Raw genomic sequence first — 18,192 nt, 5'->3', positions numbered from 1 at the left:
TTATTCCAATATTTACTGCTTGAGGGGCAGCAGCTCTACATACCCCTGTTTACATGTTAAAAATGAAGCTGGAAATGATCTGATTAATGATTTCCTCTAACATCACTTGACAAGATCCTTTATTCTATTAGATGCCTTGAATTTTTACAATTTTTCTCTTTAAAGGTCTACCTAGTCTCTGGATTAATAACTAAAATCCTAAATCTAGGCAAAACATCAGAAAAAAAGAATTTTACATCATTGAGATATCACTAACTAAATCGTAGTATGATCTTGGCTAACCTTCAGGCAAAAATGATACAATCAGAGGATAAAGATAAATAAATTAATCCCCAAACTAAAGATGCAAAGATTTTACTTCAATGTCGCCCTAAGTGAACTCTCATGCCAGAGGAGTTCACTACAAGGCAAGCCTCTACTGAAGTGAAAATACAAACTTTATGCAATGATATTTACAGCTAGCATTAAAACCAAACTATGGAAAACCACGTCATTATAGTCAAAAATTTCAAAATAGCTGACAGCATGCTCCAAGAACAAACTATGATTTTGTTATGGATAAAAACTAGGGTCTAGGGTTTGAGAGCTCAAGACTCTATTTGACTGCTCTCGTGTTTCGTGACTCAATCTGTCTTCACAAGATGTCTACTTGCTGTATGCCAAGGATCGAGTCAAAAACGTAGTTCTGATTTGTGCGGTGAGACCCTTATATAGGCATGGGAAACCGTGAGTTAAATTAGGGTTAGGAGACTTGGTGGGCAAGTCTCAAACTTAGAATGGACTTTGAAGTCCTAGAAAGTAGGGATTTGCTTACTTATGAAATAGTGTGGCTTGAGAATGACTCTTTTAAGAGTTTAAATCTGATTTGAACTTGTTTTCTCAACTACAATATGGGCTGATTTATGACCTATGAATTTCGTAGAATCTGATTTGAACTTGTTTTCCCTATAATTTGCCCCCCAACTTCTAGGAAAGCGTATAGAATTTCGTAGAAGTTAAGTTTCTATATGTTCTTGCAGGGTACCGTTTTCAGCGTAAAATTTGCAGCTTTTCTCGAGGCTACTTATGTTTTCCCAACTCGAATCACACTCTCTTCTAAGAATGTCAAGATTCTTGAGAGAGGGTTTCTTGTCGCTTTTAACGGAACAGATTTGAGCTTCGCGACCTATTTAGCTCCCCGGATATAATTATTCTTTAGGTTTCAGTTACCATTGCAGATAACTAGAGAACATTTCCTTGGCTTACTATGATTCAAGAAATATGTTTCTGGAATATTTTTGCCATTTCTCCCAATTTTTCTGATTTTTTCTTAATTTTTCTGCTATTTTTCGACCAGGATCCGCGACCTGTATTTCGACAAGAATCCTGGTCGAAATTTCGCCAGCTGTTACATCCTAGTCGAAATTTTTCGACCAAGATTCACGACCTAGATTTCCACTAGGATCCTGGTCAAAATTTTGGTCACTTCTTACATCTTAGTCGAAATTTTTTTACCATGATTCATGACCTGGATTTCGACTAGGATCCCGGTCGAAATTTCGCCAGCTGTTACATCCTAATCAAAAATTTTCGACCAAGATTCACGACCTAGATTTCGACTAGGATACTGGTCGAAATTTTGGTCACTTCTTACATCCTAGTCGAAATTTTTTGACCATGATTCATGACCTGGATTTCAAACTACGGCCTAGATTTTGACTAGGTTTCTAGTTCAAATTATGGTCATTTTACAGGTCTCTAGTCGATTAATTTCGACTTCAAACAATGACCTGGATTTCGACTAGGTTTAATGGTCATTTTACAAGTCTCTAGTCGTTTGATTTCGACTACAAACCACGAACTGGATTTCGACTAGGTTTCTAGTCAAATTTATGGTCATTTGTGTGATTTATTTTTATTGGGCTTCGCCCCCATTTCCAAATCCAGCTTAATTCGGGCTTGGCCTATTTCCAAATCCTAATTTGATTTGGGCTTGGTCCATTTTCATATTCTAATTTGATTTGGTCTTGACCCATTTCCAAATTCTAATTTGATTTGGGCTTTCTTTATTCTTTCGATTTCTTTTGAGAATTTTGAGATTTTTCCTGAATTCTTAGAGAATGTTCAAGACAATGGGCTTTTTTACCTTGGGCCTCAACTTTAAAACGGTTCCTCTCCCATAATCAGCCTATATAATAGGGTGTTTAGGATTAATCTTTTCTCATTTCACATTTCGTAAGTTTTTCTCTCAAATTTCTCGAAGAGTTTAGGCGATTTGCGACAATTCCCCGATTAGGGTTATGCGGTAAGGCGATTTTCCGCAACCAAATTCTCCAATTTTCGGTTAAAGACCTTCAAATCTTCAAACTTTTTCAGGTATATTCATCGTTTTCTTCATATTTTTCCAGATTTTCGCCTAATTTCTTGGATTTAGCTTTATAGTTTCTGCATAATCTTCATGTTTTCTGCACTTTTACACGCATGCTTTCATATTTTCTGCACTTTCTGTATGCATTTCTTTGAATGTGTACATGACTTTCTGGGTTTAATCTTTATACATATTCATAATTTCCATATAACATCCATAATTTCTGGGTTTTTCAGATGGCCGATAAAAAGCTCTGCGTTTAGCAAAGATGAGCGTGGCCAAGAAATCCAACGAATTTCCCATTCTTTCGAGGTACTCCCTGATCGACATAATCAATACTAGGGAGATGAGTACCCGTCTGAAGCTCATTTGGATGTGTTTGACCATGTCAACACTTTTTATGACTTGAAGGAGTTGGAGAAGATGAATCTTATTTACAAGGTTGAGAAGCCTTACAAATTGGTCTTAGCTAGTGCTGCATACAGGGTGTGTCACTGGAAAAAGTGCCACTCTAAGAAGGACGCGCTTTGCGTCTTTAGGGACACGATCAGGGCTGGTGTTAGGTTCCCCTTTCACCCTTTCATCCCTATTTTACTAGTTGATGCTCAAATTAGTCCATGCCAGCTTCCTCTCAACGCTTGGAGGTTAATTGTTTGTTTTTTATTGCAATGTGCTAAAAACAACTTGTCTCCATCAGTAGCTCTTTTTAGATCAAATTTTCAATTCAAAAATAATCTTGACAAGAATCCAAGTTGGGTTTCTCTGAACCAACGCCCCATTATCCCCCATATTGTCAAATGGGAAGTCCATTCCAGACAAATTAAAATGGAAGAAAGAATTTGTATACTTGGTCAGGGAGGGAGGAGATGGGAGCACCCTGTTCTGCTCGTCTTTGGCCAAGTGGTCTATGGGAGCCCTAATGACGTTTCTTTGTCCGCGGAGGAGACGGCGGATTTCGACATCCTTACCGAGGACAACGGGACGTCCCACTCTTGGGACCTCATAAAAGAAACTGTCCTTGTTGAGCGCGGACTTTCTCCGATTTCAATGAAAGGTAATTTTCAACCTTAATTCATTATTAAGTTCTTTAGTGTAACTGCCGTTTTTGGATTTAATTGTTCTTTACTTTTTCTGCGCAGTGGCTGAAAAATCGTGGAAGTGACAAAGCCCAAGGACCTGGAGTCCAAAAGAATGCAGATGGCTGTAAATGTTTTCAAGATCCTCGTCAGGGAGATCGTTTTCCTAAGTTCCTAGCTCAAATGGGCGCATAAGGAGATGAAGAAGGCCCCAGCCAGCCTTTGAGGGCTAAGCAGAAGCCAGGGTCTTTTTTCCAACCCGCTTGGGGCATAAGAGGAAAAGACCCTATTCTTGAAGACACTAAGCTGGCCAAGGACTGGTCGGCGCTCGGGCCCTAGCCACGGTGCTTTCTTACTTTAAAACTTCTTAGTACGTAACTCAATTTTCCATTTTCTGAACTCATTTGTTACCCCTTCCCCTTTATTTTTAGGAAAACGTCCATTTTCAAGGGTCGCTCCACCAAGCGAAGGCTTGGAAGGTGGGTTACGAGGACACGGTTAAGAAGCTTGAGGAGGCCAACGAAACAATCGCAAATCTCCAGGCCCAGCTTGCCTCCTCAACTTCTAACTTGGAAATCGCTCGAACCAGAATCGTTATTTTAAACGATGATAAAGAGAAAGGTTTTGATGCTTGGATGGATATCCCGAGTTTAAAAGCTTAATGGAAGATCATGACGCCCTTACCCATTCAATGAGCTATAAAGAAGGCTGGGACGCTGCGGTCAAGACTATTCAAAACGAGTATCCTGAGATGCTCAAAGCCGAATCATTCCCCTATCCCTTTAAAATCCCTAACCTCGGAGGTGTAACGTAAAAGGTCGTTGATCTTAGCAGAGAAGAAGACCACCCAACAAATTCTTCTGATGTATGGGCTTCTAGATCTAGAGCGCTTGCGCGGGATAAAGGCAAGAAGAGGAAAGAAGCTGAATCGAGCTCTAGTGAAGAAGTATCTTTATTAGAGGAAGAAATTGAGCCTGTCGGCCAAAAGGCAAGGACCAACGATTCTTCGAAGAAATCCTCACAAGAGGTGTCTGAGGAGACATCTAATGGGCCAACCAAGGAGACTTCCGAGGAAACCTCGAAGGACAGTTCTAAGAGCAGATCTGACGGAAGCTCCGAGAGCAGTCCAGAAGGAGAGCCTGAGCCTTCTAAGGCAAATGTTTAGACTCTTTATTCTTTATATTTCTTTCTTTGTTATGTAAAGTACTTGAAACGTTTATTAATGACTCCTAGTCTTTTGTTTTGGATTTCATTCGCTGATTTTCGCTATCTTTACCTTCGTTATAAATAAATATGTTTAAGTTTACAAAAAAAACTTAACTTTGCAAACACAACTTGGTCTTTCAAAACCTCATATAACGGGTCCAACCCTTACAATCTGAATCAAAGATTCTTATAAACTAGAATGTAAATCCTAAGATATTGGAAAGCAAATCCCAAGGAGCCAAAGGCTCATGGTTTCAACGAACCTTATTATAGTCCTAATAACTTAATATTATATGTAATAAGTCTTTAAGTTCTGTGCATGCCAAGTCCTTGGCACTTCTTCCCCATCCATTGTCTCTAACTTACAGAATCCTCGTCTTTAAATGCTTTCGACTCAGTACGGCCCTTCCCAATTTGGGGCTAGCTTTCCTTTTTGTACCACTCCAGATGCTTCAACTTTCCTTAAAACTAAGTCTTCTTACTTGAAGAATTTTTCTCTCACCCTTAAGTTATAATAAAAAGAAGCATTTTTCTGATATTCGACAATTTTAGCATGAGTTTGGATCCCGAACTTCGTCGATTAAATCTAAAGCTAACCCCTGCACTTCCTGATTCTCTACAACATTGTAAGTTTGAATCCTTGGAGATGAATGCGATATCTCCACAGGGACAACTGCTTCAGCTCCATATGCTAACATAAATGGCGTTGCTCCCGTCGTGACTTTGCACGTGGTTCTATATGCCCAAAGTATTGGGGTACTTCGTCTACCCAATTATTCTTGGACTTTCAATCATCTTCAATCACTCTAGAATAATCCGGTTTGCTACTTCTACTTTCCCGTTGGCTTGAGGGTGGGCGACAGAAGTGTACCGCAATTCGATTTCATTTTCCTTACAATACTTCTTGAATTCCTCAATGTTGAACTGTATTCCATTATCGGTTACCAGGATACGAGGAATTCCATATCTACACATGATATTTTCCCACAAGAATTGAGAAACTTGTTTGGTTGTAATCCTGACCAAAGGCTTGGCTTCAATCCACTTAGTAATATAATCCATAGCTCCGATTAAAAACTTTCTTTGTGCAGTGGCCATCGGGAAAGGTCCAAGAATATCCATCCCCCACATAGCAAAGGGGATGGAAGAGTTTAAAAAGGTAAGCATTTCAGGTGGCTGCCTGACAACTGGCGTGTGCTTGTGGCAACGACTCACACCTTTTTACGAAGGATCTCTTGTACAGAATCCCATCGATCAGGGAATACCTCTACGCTTGCACAGACAACTTTCGTGCCTCCATTACATCACTAGGGAGCCACCAGGTTTGAAGGTGAGCCTTGATGGGGTCAAATCCAAGACTCCCTAAGCCCTATTGGGGCGACCAGTTTAACAGCAATGCTCCGTTTTCTTAAGACATGGAAATACACACTTCTACAACTATTCTCAATCTCTAAAGAGACAAACTTGGACAATACATCTGCCTTGGAATTTTCCTCCCTTGGGATGTACTCAACGTGACATTCGTCAAACTAAGTCATTACAGCTCTTACAAGTCGTACGTATTTGGCCATGGTTTCATCTCTGGCCTCAAACGCTCCATTGACCTGGGACACCACAAGTTTCGAGTCTCCACAAACTTTCAAGTTTTTAAATCTCAGTATTCCAGCTAGGCCCATCCCAGCTTTCAGGTTTTCATATTTTGCCTCGTTATTTTTGGTCGGAAAGTCCAACTTCATAGCGTATTCAATAAGAAATTCATCGGGGCTTTGTAAAACCAGGCCAGCTCCACTTGAATTTGCTTTTGATACCCCATCAAAATAGAGCACCCAGAACTCTTTATCCTCAATCTTCTTCTCTCCATCCATGCCTTAGGACGTATCTTCCTGGCCCCCACGACTTCTTAGTTGTCGATGGTACATTCAACCACGAAATCAGCCAAAGCCGGAACTTTGATCGATGTTCTAGGCTTATACTTAACATCAAATTCCCCGAGCTCAATGGCCCATTTGATTAGCCTTTCACTGGCTATAGAACTGTGAATGATATTTCTCGGAGGCTGATCTGTCAATACCTCAATCTTATGAGCTTGAAAATAAGGACGCTACTTCCGTGAGGCCATAACTAGGGCTAAAGCAAAATATTCTATGGCGGAATAGTTTAACTCAGCCCCATGCAGAATCTTGCTGACATAGTATATGGGTTTTTGGACTTTAAGTTCCTCCTTTACCAACACGGCACTCAAGGCGCTTTCGGAAACGGCCAGGTAAAAGTACAAAGTTTCATTCAAGACTGTTTTTCCAACAAAGGGGCTTGAACCATGTAATTATTCAATTCCTCAAACGCCATTTGACTTTCATCAGTCCAGGAATTTTTTTTTACTTTCTTTAAAGCCTTGAAGAATGGCAGGCACTAGTCTCCGGATTTGAAAATAAACCGCCCCAAAGCAGCAATCCTTCCAGTGAATTTTTGAACATCTTTTACAGAGCGTGGGGGTTCCATGTCTAGAATGACCTTTATCTTGTCTGGGTTGGCCTCAATCCCGCTCTTGAAGACCATTAATCCTAAAACCGTTCTGAATCCTACACCAAAAGCACACTTGGCAGGATTCAGCATCATTTTATGACATCTTAGGACTTCAAACGCTTCCCTCAAATGGGATATGTGATCAGCCTTTACAAGGCTCCTGGCTAACATGTCATCTACATAGACTTCTATGATCTTTCCAATAAGATCCTTACAAATCTTATTTATCAATCTTTGGTAGGTGGCTTCTGCATTCTTGAGACCAAATGTCATAAGAAGATAACAAAAAACACCAGAGTCAGTGATGAAGGATACGTTTGAAATGTCATCTTTATGCATCTTGATCTGATTGTAGCCGCTGAATCCATTTATGAAACTCAGTATCTCATGGCGTATCTCATGCCATGAGGTACCGTCTATCAAAGTGTCAATCCTTGGTAGAGGAAAACAATCCTTCAGGCATGTATCATTCAGATCAGTGAAGTCGGTACATATTCTCCACTTTCCATTAGCCTTCTTCACCATTACGGGATTCGCCAACCATTCCGGAAATTGTATCTCTTCAATAAAACCAGCCTCTAAGAGCTTCTCAACTTCTTGTTTGTTGGCTTCCTGCCTTTCGGGAGCAAAACTCCTTTTCTTTTGCTTTACGGTCTTCCGATTATGATCCACATTCAACTTGTGTGTGATCAACTCAAGATCAATGTCGGGCATATCTGTTGTCGACCATACAAACATATCACTATTTTCTTGCAGGAACCTTATTAACTTCTTTTTAAGGGGCTCCTCCAGCGACGCTCCAATGAAAGTTACCTTCTCAAGATCATCGGGAATCAAAAGAATCGCGATCAAGTCCTCTGTCGGCTTTCCTCGTTTTTCATCATTCTCACGGATATCCATATCTTCAATGGGTAAAACGTGCCCCCGGCACCATCTACCCTCAGTGCGGCTACATACCAGCTTTTTGTCATCTTCTGATCTCCCCTTTCTTCACCTATCCCGTTCCTGGTTGGAAATTTAATTGCCGAACGATAAGATGAGGAGACTGTCTTAAAGGCATGTATACCCGTACTCCCCATGATTGCATTATATGTCAATCAGATTTGTATCATGAATTGAAGTAGACACTTAATTTCCTTTTTCACATCCATAATATCTACCTAGTAAAATTAATAAAAAAAAGTGAAATGGCATAAACTTATTCAAAGAAAAATTTTGAATGTGGGTCACCCGGTCAGCATAAAATTGAATTTGTAGCGGGATATTTGCTGCGGATCAAACAAATAGGTAGAGAAGTCAACTTCTTTTGCGTCTTTATCCCTCCTATCCGGAAGAAATAATGTTTTCTGATCCTTTATGGCGAGGTATTTACTCCGGACCAAATCTAACTTTAAATTTTTTAACTCTTCATTTCCAAAAATATTTCTTCACTATCAATTTATGAAACTCATCTTTTTTCTACAATTCAAATATGCAACTTAATGCTACCTGCTTTCATTGATTATGGACGACTTTACAAGAGAGGTGTGTGCTTGCCAAACTCTACCATCAGTGAGTCTATGCTCCAGTTATAACTTATCCCCGTATACCTTCACTAAGTCTATGCTTCGTCTAATTACACGTCCCCCCACCCTAAGCTTATATTCTCTGGTGAATGGAATCAGGAAAATATAATATAAAAATTATTTTAAGCTACGATTTGCCCTTCTACAATGTTGCACTGGGATTGTTCACTGCTTTTTCCACTAAAAAAAATTACTTAAACAACAAATTTAAATGATCCTGTTAATCACCAGGGACATGCGGAATCACTAAAATGGATTATGTAATGGGCAACCAGTGTTGCAGCAACAAATATTACCTAGATAAGCAGAAAAGAAAATATAATAATTACATAATGCTTCCCGTACCTCCATACTTAAAAAATTATGTAATACAATGATTCGAGGCGACCAGCTTATAATTTCTGGTTTGACCTGCATAGAAAAATTAACAAAACTTTCAGCTACAGGCAGAAAATACATAAAACAAAACCATATTTGAAAAGAAATCACAAAAAAAAATGACAGTAAATTGTCTTCATAATTAGCAAAAGACAAAAAATTATGAATCGATGATGATGACATGTACTGCTAGACTACTTCCCTGTTCTACTTGTATGATTTAAGTATACGAATTTTAGTCAAGGGCTTGTAGTTCGTTAATTAATTTATCAAGTCCAGATCATCCCCGACAGGAGGAAAACTTAGTTCTATGGTAAGCTCAAAATGTATTGATTTGAACCTCCTCTTTAATCTTTCTTTTTAGTCCACGTGTCTAATAAATGAGCAAATGTCTTTTTTAATTGCAATTCCCAAACCAGTGAACGGAAGAGTCATGAAAATACAAATCATAGTGACAAAGCACCGGCAGCCACGCTACAAACAGTGCTTGTTAAAACTGACTTCATATATATATTGAAGCATGCACGTATGCTTTAATATTGATAGCAATTACAAAGTGAAAACCAATAGGAGAAGCCGAGAAGGGGATCATTTCTTTGACAAGAAACTGATGTCTAGTAATTACTGCAGTAATTTGGTGTTGAAATCTTAAAATCAAATCTATATTATACGATGTGATGCTATGTAATTCACTACTATGACATTCAACCCGTGGTGTGTTGTTCAAGCTCAAACTCCTTTAGCTTGCATGATTACAAATAAACTAGCCATAGATTATATGGAATTACTCTAGTCTATTACGATACTTACTCAGAATACGACTAATGGAACTAATAGAAGAACACAACAGTTTTGTGAATGTAAATTACAATGATGGACTTTCGAGAGGTCCTCTCTCTCCCAACCTAATTAGAATAAGACCAACTCAATTATCAAATTCCATACCCTAATTTCTCCCCTCTTCCGCTTCTTATTCCTTCCTTCATTCTTTGTCAACATTGTCATTTTTGCCCCTTACTTTTCTGTGAACTTACTTCTTTACCCTTATATGTCCTTGCCAGGTGTAGTGTTCACTCTTTGTAGTATTCATTACAATACCAGGGGCCCAAAGTTTCACCTTGTCCTCAAGGTGGAAATTTCGGATGCTTGTATTTCCTCCAATGTCCAGCCCTTGGTTTCTGGAACCAACTTTGCCACAAAAACCATTGTTAATCCGCATACAACAGAAAACATGAAAAGATAAAATCCCTTCCCAGCTCCATTTCATTAGAAAATTAAAAGCGTATGAAATCACCAAAGTTCTAAACCAGTTGACTACCGTCACAAGACTACCAGCTGGACTCTTACTGATCATCGGAAATATCTCTGACATTACAATCCATGGAATTCCCCCATGCCTACTGGACTGATCTCCTTCAACAGTTGAAGGTCCTGCAATAAAAATGGGAAACGTCTGAAGAAGCAGCCCAAGCCTGTTCTTGTCGCTGAAATCATCAATAGTGATCTTTCGCCAGATTTATCCATCAAAAGTATGCCTAACTACGTCATGGGAACCTGAACAAGTACTATGCCTATGGTGCCAAATATACTTGAAAAACCAGCTGATATGAAAATAGCACTTGCATTATACATAATCTCAGTCACCCCTCCTAATTGCTGCAATACCATTAGACCAACTCCAACAAATAGCAAGTGAGCAAATTTCCTCTGGAATAAGTCAAAGAAGCTATTACAATTTACTTGAACTTGTGGTTGTGGTGGTAAACTGATCAAAGACTTTATGTTTACGTACTTCTCTTTTATGCTACGGTAGTCCAAACAATCTGATGCACCGACATTATCAAATTCTTTGAACATTGATGATTGTAAGTTAAAAGGAAGGCTATTATTGTCAAAATTGCATATGGCTGCAGTATCATCAATTGTTTGTGAAGACAAATATGGGTAGCTTGTAGCCATTTGGAAGTAACACTTGTAATTTGAGTAATTAGAAGTAGAAAAGCTAGTCATATTAGATGGACCTGGCTTAAGTGAACTTTTTGTAGTATCTGAGCTGAACTGAGCACCGTTGACAAGCGGATAATTTATCGTTTCAGAAGAAATCATGATTTCGTGCAAGTCCGAAGAGATCCAAGAATGAGAAAGAGCTCTATGTGCATTCGAGTAGGCTTTCTTAAAGATTCTACATATTTCATATGCATCATTGAGAGGAATGATATTTTTTTCCTTGGAGGGGACTGAGTTAGCGAGTGAAAGCAAGCAAAACTCATGCATCAGCAAGTCAGTTTTCATGCATTTGGCAGCTCTACCCGTGTATTTTATAATTTCAACATATTCTGACGATCTTTCTTGATTCTTTCCCCTAAGGCGCTTTAAAGCAGACTCAATGTCTTTCTCTCTACAAATCTTTGTCAGCCATATAGGGGCCTCTGGAACGAAGGGCAACCCCAGAAGATGTAGCAGACACTGAACAATTCCTAGTCTAGTCAGGAGACATACAAAGATATTTCCAACTAAAAACGGTACCAATATGCCACAACATATCATAAACTGATTAACCGTTATAAATTCTCCTCGAAGATTCTTTGGTGTTAATTTTGCTACGTATACAGGTACCACATATGAAAGAAGCCCAACGTTGTAACCCATTGACAGTGTTCCACAATCAAGCCACTAAGGACCCTTTAATAAAAATATTCCTGCCCAACCTAGGAAGCAGAATATCTCCGAAAATTCCATAGCACCTCTCCGACCAAATAGATCTGCTAGTTTTCCACTCATAAAAGCTCCTAGCATTGTTCCAATTGTCATTATCGAACCAAAAAGTGAATTATGTGCTAAAGAGAGACCAAGGTCATCCATAATCCCAGACTGTGCAGGTGATGAAAAGCCAATCTTGTCCTCAAAATATTTTTTCTCCAGTGCTATAATCTTCAATACACAAACAGGCTCCAAAAGGCAGAGTTTCACATCTTTAACCGGTAATTCATCAAACATTTGTGTTGTGTTAATGATATTCTTATGATAATTATATGATTTTGCTTGTAGTTTACCATACTCATTTTCATGAATCCTATAGGACATAATTGAATCAGCTCCGTTAATTTCACCGGTAGAATAGGTTTTCAAAATATTCTCAATCAATTCATCCGAGACAATAATGGAGATTATAGCCCGCTTAGTAAGTCGCGGGGTTTTAACACACACACTATTTCACCACTGTCCTCAAACATTCGAGGGCTTGACTTGGCAAGTTTTGACACTTGTAATTGGGTTAAATTCTCAATTGCAATATTAATTTTTTTATCAACTCTACCTAATTTATGCAGTTGATCAACAGCTAAAGTATTAGTAGGAGTATCAGAAGATTGCGTTACTTGATTTGAGCGCAACTCCCTTGATTGGAATTCTTCTTCACCAGCTTTATCAACCTTCATAACCATCTCCGAAAGCGCACGATGCATCGCTTCCACTCCTCTATCTACTACCTTAGACACTATCGCCGAAATCGACTTCTCCAGATCTGTGAACTTCTCTTCAAGTTGTTCCTCCCTTTGAGTCACCGTCGGCGGCCCCATTTCCGATCAACGCTCTGATACCACTTGTAATAAACTAGCCATAGATTATATGGAATTACCCTAGTCTATTACGATACTTACTCAGAATACGACTAATGGAACTAATAGAAGAACACAACAGTTTTGTGAATGTAAATTACAATGATGGACTTTCGAGAGGTCCTCTCTCTCCCAACCTAATTAGAATAAGACTAACTCAATTATCAAATTCCATACCCTAATTTCTCCCCTCTTCCGCTTCTTATTCCTTCCTTCATTCTTTGTCAACATTGTCATTTTTGCCCCTTACTTGAACTTACTTCTTTACCCTTATATGTCCTTGCCAGGTGTAGTGTTCACTCTTTGTAGTATTCATTACACTCAAACTTTCGGAAAAATGTATTTTCTAGCTGTTATCACATGAATCAACAAGACATGGTATAGCCAGGTGTAGTGTTCACTCTTTGTAGTATTCATTACACTCAAACTTTCGGAAAAATGTATTTTCTAGCTGTTTTCACATGAATCAACAAGACATGGTATAGTCATGGACTGATTTTTAACCTGCGACACTTGTATAGAGATATGGATTAGACCTGGATATACTCAATTTATTCCCAGAGGTAGTGCCAAATCCTTCTATTTCTTTTATTAGAGGAGAACTCCTAGAGCCTGTACATATATCTTCTCTAAGGTTTTGAATTTTAATAAATGACTGGCAACAAAGTAAAAAAAAACAGCCCCTATTGAAGAGTTATAGAAACAACCAGGTCCATGATGTAGATAGACTTAATAAAGAAGTAAATATGTAATTAAAAGCAATAAGAAGATAGCTTGGGTGGATTAACCGCAGGAAACCCATAGGAGATTGAACTGCAGAACAATCTCTACCCCAATAGATTTCTAACAGCAGAAGGAAGAACCTCAATAAGATAAACAATCTCAGTTGTATATATTTTCAAGCATAATTATACAAGGGACCAAAACACATATAAATAACCTAACAGCTGGGCTACAATAAGTGAAACTAACAACCAACCAACTACTACTAGGTAACAAATTAACTAGTTGGACTATATTCAACTGTCAACTACATAGTACATATAGTCAAATAATAGTAAAGAGGCACACTGATCCCTATGAACTCCATTTGATAACATATGTAAAAATTCTCCTTGATGTTCACTTTAGTTCCTCAAAGTTTTCCCCTTGTTGAAGAAGACAAGAACTAGGATTCACCCTCTTGTATATAATGTAACAGCAACCACCACTTATCATTCTCAAAATTGTTCTCCGATTTCTATTTCCTTTCTCTTTTACTCTCTCCTCTGATTTCCTTCTTGCTTCTCTTTTTTCTTAATCTAGTCATCTAGTCTGGTCTGTCTATTTAAATTTCTAAGCAGCAGTGTTTAGGAGACTGTAAAGACGGTGTGCAGGTCTTGTGACTGGGTTATGAAGATTATTTATGACGGTTTTGAGTAGGTAAGAAGGGTGGACAGCCACAGAAAATCTGGGTACTGATTGTAACAACTAGGGTTTCTGTTTGACAGTCATATTGGCTCAGAAATTTGATTAGTTCGATGAACAGTAGATCAAACTTTTAGGATAGAAATTCCAGGTTTCTCTGATGCCAACTGATGTAGGACAGGCTTGATAAAGAACTACCAATGGAATTGAAATTAATAAGAAGCCTTTGTGGATCAACCGCAGAAACTTCACTACCCAATTAATAACTTCGGGAGATTGAGCAGCAGAACAATCTCTACCCCAATAAATTTTTAACCGCAGAAGGAAGAAGCTCAATAAGATACATAATGTCAGTTTTATATATTGTCAAGCCTGATTTTACAAGGGTTATTGCAACAGCTGGAGTAACAAAAGTGTAACTAACAACTAGCCAACTACTACTAGATAACAAATAACATTTAACTAGTTGGACTGTTTCTAACTGCCGACTACATGTTACATATAGTCAAATAATATTGAAGAGGCATTACATTGTACATATAAAGTCCAGTTGACAACATAGGTAAAAGTTCTCCTTAATGTTCACTTTTGTTCCTAATCAGTCCATTAGTCCATGTTAAGTGGATGAAAATATTATTCCAGCAACAGGGTTAGACATGAATATAACTTCATATCTAGATAAGGTCAGGCATAAGCAATGAACTAAAAAGTACATTTCTGATAGAAGTGTGAATTGTTTAACTCACCTAACCACTTTCTGAGATAGTTTTCACAAATACACAGTAACAATAGTTATGTCATAAAAATCTAAAGGAAGAGATGCAATCACAACAATAGAATAATTTGCAAGTAAAAACTAATGTAAGCTACTCGCAACTAGCTACTTGGATCATCAGAAAGCGAAATTGATATAACATAATACATACTTTAATTAGAGTTATTAGACTTTAAATAAGTGTTCGCTGGCTAAAAGACTAAAAAATCAGGAAAATATAGATGCATATGTAACTGGGGTCTATAGATGTGATAACAGGACACAGGAGAGGAAGAGAGAAGATTATTGATTCAAATAGATAGTTATTGACGAATTTAACATTGATTAAGCAGATATTTCATGATTGTAAAGCCTAAAACAGATGCCTAATTCTTGCACAGCAAACAATTATGCACCAAGTAATGACAAATCAACTTCCATTTCATGTGTAAGAGTAGGCTGCGAACATACATATCCAACACGTAAAGTTATTGCCTCTTTGTCATTTGCCCAAGGAGAAAATCCTGAAAACAAGGAAGAAGAATAATAATTTAAAAGTTAGCTAGACTCATCTGAACAGCCATATTCCCTCATATGGGAATCTGAAGTCATACCTTTTCTATTTATCTTGGAATAATAGAGTTAAAATGACATGTCTTAAGTCAGAATAATATAGGGTCAGTAACATGAGAACATGAAACTATATAGAATAGAGCTGAAACTTCTTAGTGGATCCCAACCATGGTTGTCACGTCGATAAGTCGAGTCGAGTCGATGGAGGTCCAGCTTGTCTAGTCGAATAGTCGTGGACTAGTGTCACTAGTCGCTGACTAGTTGACAAATTAATAATAGTTAATTAAATAATATACAATAATATTTATCTTTTATACGTGGCTTTCCACAACAGAAGTCTAACATTCTCGTACTCATATGTATATCAATCAAAAAATAGAAATATTAAACACAAACATATCTATTTTCCCTTTTATATACTCACATTATTAATCTGACTATAAAAATATATTAACTGATTATACTACATAAATATTCAGTTTTAATCAATTATACATACATAAACACACCTACATAAAGATATATAAGTTGAAATTAGCATGTTGCTGATGCTTAGTTGGTTTTTAGACTTATTTTTATTTTTATCGTTTTAAAGTTTGATTAGATTTTGCACTTGCGGTCGACCAAGTCGACCGAATAGTCGACAATTTGCAAGTCGAGCTCTCCAGTCGACTTTCTCAAACCAACTAGTCGACCTCCATGACAACAATGATCCCAACACAAGATTAAATTATAACTCTGGGAGGCATATAACTAATAAGTCACACACATGCAAACTGAAAATTATTGAGAAGTTGATTTATAAAAACCATAGGAAACACAAACAACCTCGTGGCAGTTTAAAATTTCCATAATTGCCGCTTACATGTTTTCTCCCGAATGAAGGAAATTCAGACACTGTAACAACAAAATTATAGTTAATTGCAACAGATGAACAAGATTTCAGCAAACAATGAAGATGAAAAATAAGAATTTGTTCAGGAAGCAAGAAAATTAAGGCCCTAACTGAAGAGCAGTTTTTGGCTCTAAATTTGTACTGTAATTATGTTTTCGAATATGTTGTACAAACTGATGTCTGAATATTGTACCAACTGCTGTCTGCTGATACAAAAATAAAGTCGTGCAAATATATCTATAAAAAAGGTGGCCGACTTACTAAAACATCTCCTCCAAATACGTCACAGCAATAATAGCTAATCAATTACCATTTTTAACTAAAACCTGTTAACTTTTCTATATATTTCAGCTAAAACATCTCTTTCTCTAAAAAAAATCACAGGTCTATTTAATAAAATAGAATATTCATATTATAATTATTAATAACTAACTAAATATATTCTCTAACTAAAGCACATTCTATTTTTTTCTAACCAAATCCCCTAACCCTTTTTTTCCAAAAGTAACATATATTAAAATAAAATAAAAATGTTATAATTATTACTAACCAATCAATTACCATTTTCAACTAAAGCACATGAGCAACAAAGTAAGAGAAATGAACATATAACACATAATTTAGAGGTGGTAAACCCAGTCAAGAAAGGTTAACATCACAAATTCAGCTGATATGAAGAATGTAATAATACAAAGCAACACAAAAAAACACAAAAAATATCAACCTGTGATATCTTCCAGCCTTCGAATGAATGCTAATTGAACCAAAGCACCTGCAGAAACATATATATATATATATATATATATATATATATATTACCAATTAGAAATTGTGTAGTACAAAAATACGTTCCCATTTAATATATTTCAATTATAGAATTACAAAACAAATAAATTATGTAATTTATAAATGAAAACAAATTATTATAGTTGACAAAGACTAAAATAGAGGGAACTAATATAAATAATTTTGATTTACAGATTATACATTTTAATTTGTTTTGTAATTCTATGTACCCGAATATGTTCTGGGATGAGAAAAATATGAATAAAAAAGTAATGCAACTATATATACCCCGAATATGTTTGATATTTTGATAATAAGAAATAAAACATAGATGAAGATTGGCTGGGGGTACCCAAGATGATGCAGAGAGTAACAAGTGTAAGCAATCCAAACACCATTTTCATCGAAGGACGACCAACAACAAAACCCATTTCAATTCAATTCTTAGCTATGGATGCGGAACTGATTTCTGATGTGTCCCCCCTGTTCCTGTGTATTTATATATTATATCCTGCCTGTATCCTATGTATGTATATGCGCAAATCTCAACTGGATTCACCCCTTTTTTTTCTTTTCTTTTCTTTTTATGTACCCCGCGGCGCCCCCAGATTTTGCGGGATTCATTCCTTTTAATGGGCTCGACTCGCTTTATTTAGTTAATTGAGTTGAGTTTAGATATATGTTTTAATTCGTTTAATTAAATGAGTCGGTTCAGCTCCATTCATGAACTTAGATATTTGTTTAGACTCGATTAAGTGTAAATTTAAACGAATTGGTTCCCACGATTGGTTAAAACCGTCTCGTTTAGCTAAACTAGCATCTCCGGCTTGTAAAATTATGAGTCCACGGGCAGAGGTTCGAATAGTTAATCGAGTTGGTTTGGCTCCAGTCGATTAAACTCGACTCAAATTACGTTTCGCTCAAAACTTGTCTCGCTCGACCCGAATTACAGCCCTGTAATGTATATATGTCTTATCGATTTAATAAATTACTTTTAAACGTATGGTTTACATACAGAAAAAAATGTAATAAATTAATTATAGTTAAGACGGTAAATAACCTGAA

General features: G+C 37.2%; 1 protein-coding gene and 1 pseudogene across 3 annotated transcripts in view; both read right to left on the bottom strand.

Annotated features, from left to right (window-relative positions):
• The window catches only part of LOC141686819 (prolyl 4-hydroxylase 1), a 32,584-nt gene extending 14,837 nt beyond the window's left edge, over positions 1 to 17,747 (bottom strand). The window contains exons 1-5 of one of the 3 annotated variants that reach the window (XM_074491898.1): positions 17,480 to 17,747; positions 17,066 to 17,113; positions 16,275 to 16,343; positions 15,345 to 15,397; positions 9,063 to 9,128 (exon numbers count right to left, since the gene is read on the bottom strand). In XM_074491898.1, the coding sequence (XP_074347999.1) occupies positions 9,063 to 9,128; positions 15,345 to 15,397; positions 16,275 to 16,343; positions 17,066 to 17,113; positions 17,480 to 17,558 (315 nt within the window). In that variant the 5' untranslated portion in view covers positions 17,559 to 17,747. The remainder of the gene's footprint in view (positions 1 to 9,062; positions 9,129 to 15,344; positions 15,398 to 16,274; positions 16,344 to 17,065; positions 17,114 to 17,479) is intronic. The other 2 variants (XM_074491897.1, XM_074491899.1) reach the window with 2 other exon arrangements.
• LOC141687179 (sugar transporter ERD6-like 5) lies at positions 10,057 to 12,234 on the bottom strand (annotated as a pseudogene).
• Positions 17,748 to 18,192: the final 445 nt, after the last annotated feature.

This window comes from Apium graveolens, chromosome 9 (genome assembly GCF_009905375.1).
Source record: "Apium graveolens cultivar Ventura chromosome 9, ASM990537v1, whole genome shotgun sequence".
Classification (NCBI taxonomy): Eukaryota; Viridiplantae; Streptophyta; class Magnoliopsida; order Apiales; family Apiaceae; genus Apium; species Apium graveolens.
Note: the sequence above shows the minus strand (reverse complement) of the source record. Positions and strands in the feature narration are given on the sequence as shown.